Source organism: Ornithodoros turicata, chromosome 1, assembly GCF_037126465.1.
Source record: "Ornithodoros turicata isolate Travis chromosome 1, ASM3712646v1, whole genome shotgun sequence".
Lineage (NCBI taxonomy): Eukaryota > Metazoa > Arthropoda > Arachnida > Ixodida > Argasidae > Ornithodoros > Ornithodoros turicata.
The window spans coordinates 44,327,690-44,333,689 of NC_088201.1; the positions used below are offsets into that span (position 1 = coordinate 44,327,690).

At 44.4% G+C, this 6,000-nt stretch overlaps 1 protein-coding gene across 2 annotated transcripts in view; it reads right to left on the reverse strand.

Annotated features, from left to right (window-relative positions):
- LOC135378120 (protein CBFA2T1-like) overlaps window positions 1–5,759 on the reverse strand; it is a 78,066-nt gene extending 72,307 nt beyond the window's left edge. Inside the window, exon 1 of one of the 2 annotated variants that reach the window (XM_064611004.1) lies at window positions 5,327–5,759. In XM_064611004.1, the coding sequence (XP_064467074.1) occupies window positions 5,327–5,423 (97 nt within the window). In that variant the 5' untranslated portion in view covers window positions 5,424–5,759. Of the gene's footprint in view, window positions 1–907; window positions 1,420–5,326 lie in introns of those variants that run through there. The other variant, XM_064611006.1, reaches the window with a different exon arrangement.
- Between the last annotated feature and the right edge of the window lie 241 nt (window positions 5,760–6,000).

Genomic DNA, 6,000 nt, shown 5'->3' on the forward strand with positions numbered 1-6,000 from the left:
AATTAAGACTACGCCATTCGCTTTATACTGGATGTTTTATTGATTACGGGGGAAAATAGGAGTAGCGTATGGTGAAGACTGACCATGAGCTTTACTTAACCCGTAAGATGTTTTCAGATATACAGAAGCAGTGCACGCACTGGGCTACTAAAGGGGATTTAGTGAATACACGCAGGTGTCTAGTCACCCAGGACCTCGTCTCGGTAGATGAATGCTGACCACACAGATACGTAAGCTTATTAATTAAGATATTGATTTGCCTGTGTGGTAATGAAACTAGGTGAAGCGCGGTGGGTATACTATCAGTGTAATGGAAGAAAGAATGAGACTCATTGAATGTCATTCTTTCTTTGACAGAACACATTCGTAATTGTACATTTGTAGAACACTAGGGGGTTCAATAATACCTTAGGTGTGTCCTTCGTCCACAGTATCTCGTTATCACACTGAACGTGTAATGCAGGTAAATTAAACTACATTTTAAGACGTTCTCTCTTATGTGTACTCAAGCAGACCATCGAATACTTTTTTTCCTAATCAACTGCAGAAATAATTGTACACTTCACAGCAAACCAGCTTAGCGTGCAAGCTCTACATCATCACGAAGAAAGAAAAACAATAGAAACGATCAGTTCTAGTAAACGGTTCACAGTCACCCTCAAAATACCAGGCCTATCGGAACCAGTCAAAAGGCAGTGTGAACACGATTCATTGACTGGCTGCGGTAGAAGCAGTGCTTTACGGGCAACCATGTTACGGTTTGCTAAAACTCAATGTGATTTTGGGAAGTATGTGCGAACACCTAGACGACTGGTGGAAACGTCAATCACGTAATCAGCATGACACAGAACACCGACATGCAAAGAGGACACAAGAAAGGGTCAAGCCCAAACCAGTCATTCCTCACCTACGTGTGAGAAGAATGCGTTTTGAAAACCGTCCACCCGAAGTCGAACGAACGGTGCACTGAGAAAGACAGAGCAGCACAGCGACGTGTAGAGAGTTAAACGAGTCTTCCCCACAGTACTGTAGCCAGTCGCTGCTAATCGCTCTGTATGCCAAGGTCGTCCAACCTCAGCTACCGGCAAAGTTTCTTAATCGAGCGTCATAGCGTGCATTAATGCTTTGAGGCGACACTCAAAGATACTTGAGATCCACGTTTTCGCTTACTCGCTGTCAGGATAAGACAGTTTTCTTCGGTCGAATAAGCCCAGTGATGCACATAGCCAAAGGTCACCTCGAAGTTGAAGCAGAGCAGTTCCAACGAGTCACATACTTGATGGTCGCATATTTCCGTGGCGTGTTTTGAGACACGGAACTGGAGTGGCATGCGGCGCCCGAGTTCCAAGAGAGCGATCGCGCTCGCGCGTCCGAACACGTTGCTGCCGCCGAGCGCTTTGGAACGGCGTGCCAAGCGTGCTATCGGAGCTTCAGTGGACGGGCGACTCATCTGGCCGCAAGGCGGCGGCAGCGCACGCGGCGCGAGCGGACGGATGCTTCAGTGCAGCATTTCAGTAGCTGGTTGTTTACGGCACGATGGTGACTGCTTTTCTTGCCCTTTACCACCGCGCTATTTTTATTTTTTTTATCTTTTATTTTGGCTCACAAGAAATTTTGCAATGATTTGACAGTAGGGAGTTTTAGTACATCGGAAGGTGTTCACGACAACAGTTCCGAAAACACGATAGGCCAATCGCCTTGTTTCTTTGAAGCGGGTGACATCACATCGCTAAGCTTGGATTTTATAACTTCCATTTATCGTGTCGTTTTCGTGGAGTTCTTCCGATGTAGTAAAACTCGCTGATAACTGTCGCTAAAATACGATAAGCCAATTGGGCTATTCCTTTGAAGAAGCTGACATCACATTGATGAGCCTGGGTTGAACGACTTCTTTACTGTATCATTTTCGTACAGCACCTTTCGACCTATACTTAACACTCCCCGTAAAGCAGTCTCTGACGAAGCTCCAGCTTTCCACGTGTGTTTCACGTTGCGCATGAGTAGAAGCTATTGTAAGATTACAACTAGCGGGGTGAATAACAAGAATGACACTTCAAACATGCGATTCCACATGGCTTCTGAGATTTAAGTATGCAGTTTCCCTGTAAAATGAAATAATTCCATGACTTCTACGATCTGATTTTTTTTCTATTTCATCGTTCAAAAGTAATTATGTAGCAATTATAAGATATCTCGTGAATTGAGTTTCAACAATTTTTAACAATATAACATCTGCGTTGAATTACTTTGCATCCTGCGCACAGTGTCTATACTTTTATTGCGTCAACGTGTGAATATTAGGTGTTTTGCGGATGAATTGGACTTCGTCAACTCAAATGCGGTCTTTGTTTTCCCCGCTATGTTCAAGTTGCCTACCAACGAAGACGTTGTGTTGCCAACGCAACGGAAGCCTGGATCAGAGAGATCATGCTTCCGCGTGGAACCAACCTAACAACAAGAGACTCGAGTGCGAAATTCACAATCGTAAAGGTAACTCAAGCGGTGGTGTTATTTAGGCACGTGGTTGGAGTGCCATTATTCCGATAGTTGTCAGTGGATGCGGAAAAATAACGACGACGGCACTGAGCTGTTTCATAATAATCCCATGTCATCATCACTTCTCCTTCATTTAGTGTTGTTGTTGTTGTTTCATAATAATACTTTGGAGTACGAATATTTACTCGTCAGTCCAGAAACTAGTACACCAAAAGTATCACCTTTCACTAAAGACCCATGTCACTACATCCACGCGAAACAACAATAAAATATTTAATTCGCTCAAAAGTTGTCCACAAAAGTTTTCCCAGTTACGGTTATAGCTCTATATTTTCAAATGACGCAATGACGAAAGGAATTAATTAATTGATCAGTAATTAATCGCAAGAAAGAAATTAATTGTAATTCTCAACTGCCAAAGCGATATGTGCTTTTCCATTATGGTTCATCGAGGCACGACCTTCGTGCTCACACGACGCCACGTATGGCAATGAACCCAAGTGATCTCCTACATCTGGAAGGTGTTGCCAAAAGCGAATCCGCAAACAAGGAGACATCCACAAAGTGCCTCCAGATGTTCTGCTCTAGTGTCCTTGAATGGTTCCACAGCATGTGCAAACCATCAAGTGGAACAACCAAGAAGGTAGATATAATGGTGCGCATGTCTCAACTCTCAAGAAATGATTAGACTAATTGCAAAGAGCGTTATGCCACGCTGCAAATCGCGAAGCGCGGCTGCGTTGTCACGCGGCATTTTATATGGTTTTGGGGTTTCGGGTTTAGGTCACAAAAAAGCCAGACCAAAAATACCTTTATAGCCAGACAAAAGGTACCAAACAGCTCAGTCGGGTGTGGCATTCTACAGCTTTCCAGTTCACACTTCGGCCCTTAAAGCAATATCGTGCAAGTTAGCTAATTAGTTTTCTCACAATCAAATAATAATAATAATAAATACTGGCGACTACGATACGCGACCGTTAACAACATTCAGTTCCATGACTTAAAAACCCGAGACTGGGGGACAAAAAAACGACAACACAGACAATGTCTCAAAATCCTCTTGTTAACATTCAGTTGTTTCATAACGCTCAGCCTTCCTCTTTTTCTTTTTTTTGGTCTCGATGTAGGTTAGTACGGACAGCCTGCATATTAAGCTACGTCCACTAGAATTGTCTAGACGCATTTCACAACGCTCCGGGGTGAAAAATGTTTGCAATTATAAGTGGTTTATGAAACAATTTCTACTTGAAACCACTTCGAACCACTTTGTACGTAAGTGGTTTAAAGTGAAAATTGTTCGATAACCCATTTGGGATTGCAGACATTTATCACCTGGCCTGTGAAACAAACTTCGCACCCTCCGTAACACAGAACAGCTTATATCTAACGTGAGGTCAATATTAATTCAATTTCTCCCCCCCCCCCTTTTTTTTTTACATTCAAACTCAACTCAATAACCATCCGACTATTGGGGACTAAGGCAAAGCTCTGTCCATTAAATTTCCTGCTGGTCGGGACAGAAATGAACCAAAAGCTAGGATGTGCAACAACTGAGCCGCTCTGGAGTCGCAGCCCTAGAGATTCTGTCATCGCTATGCATCCTTCGATCGTTGAGGAACACCAGACACCCAAGACGGCCATGTTCTGTTCTACGTCTTGCCCTAACATCGACACAGTCATGGGGCTGCATAGACACTAGCCATTCGACCAACTGTTTTAAGCCGCTCCTATTACACGGCCCGCCTTGCATGGAGAGGTGCTGGAGTTTATTTACGCAGGGTGGTCCCTGGTCATGTGGATACATTCAAGATGCGTATGGTGGATGGAGGCCCACTTTCGTTGTTAGGCGAGAGTTCATCAATGTCAGCGTCGTTGGTGCAGAGGGTGTCATGTATGCGAAGCATTGGGAGTGGGTGAATGTTCGCGTGGAGATTGAAGAATGTTTTTTTTTTAATGTGGTTTACGCACCTCGGCCGTGTTGTGCTCCAATATGTCTCACGACCTCTCGCTATGAAGAAACGTTGTGTATAGCATTTTATGGTAATCTGTATGCGACGAGGGTATATAATTTTTATTTAAACATATCAATTCTCGATTAAGATATTTAAGAAGATTTCATAATCTAAGAATCTTGCTTCAAGTAACGACACCCTAACTAGAACAGCGCAACATTCGCAAATTTCTGCACCTCTACGCATCCAATCACATGTGTAATCGTACAACCATGCAGCCGCGAATTATATCTGTTATGGGGCGAATTTGAATACCTCTCTCTGCGGCGGCATGACTGTGAAGTCAGTTTTTCCTCTTTTGTTTTCCCTTGCTGACAGGATACTTCTGGCACCGGATACAACAACAACAAATAGATCATGTCTATGGCCTGGGGTGATTCACCGCTGCAGAGCAGTACACTACCCCATTACACGCGAAACATGAGATGCGAGATATGAAAATGAAGTTATGTGCAGCTTACAGGTTACCGTAAACCGTACTGTACAACTTCGGACCTTTTAGGCTGTGAGAGCTTAAAGATAGGAGCTCTCAAACATCTTCCCAGTGTCTCTGATGTCCTTGTAGCATTCATCTTGCAGATTTCATATTGCGCGCGCACACATATACGTAGAATGATGATGTGATACGGTATTCACCAACGCATGCAAGCTTTCTGCTACACGAAGTCGACAAACATTTGAACAATAAATAAATAAATATACACGCAGAAAAGAGGCTATTTCTGTCTCCCACTTACAGTGGGGAACACAAATAACCGCATAACAAAATCAATACAGCTGTACAGTTTCCTGAGTGGCACGACATAGAAACAACTCACCTAACGGATAGAGTGGAAACCCCACTGGCATCGAAGTCAGAGCTGAAGCCGAAAATCCATTTGGACAAACAATCATGGAAGGGCGACAGAAGTCCATCGAACGATCTCAATACTCGTCAGGAAAGGCACATTGTGCAAACACCCGCACCTACGAAGCAACTACACCGTCGTCCCAGGACGAGCAACGCCTCTGACGTCCTCTTCCAGCATGGATCACCTCGTAATTGCGTACATTAATCACAACTGAAACAATTCGCTGGCACGGAGCATTCACCACTAAATATGTGACTCGTCGTGCGGTATTCGAAGGCGTACGAGTACTTTCGGACACTTTCAGAGTACAACAAATGCGTAACTAGACAGAAGACAGGACGCAGGGGGGTGAGCCACTGAAATGCCAGAAAGCCACAGCACGGCAGATGTGCCGCGTGCGTACGACGGTGCTGTACGTGCTGGGGTGAGAGAAAACGAGCGGGAAGAAAAAAAGAAAAACCCTCTTTCCACCAAACGTCGCCTCCTCCCCTCGTTCATTGAAGCCCATTCGGAGCCTCTCGTAGCCGTTCTCATTTTCTCCGATGCAGCAATATAAATGCTCCGAGTCGGCTTTCCTCATTGTATCGTGCGGTGGATTCAACAGTGCATGGACGAGGATCGGTTGTAATGGTCTCGAGAGG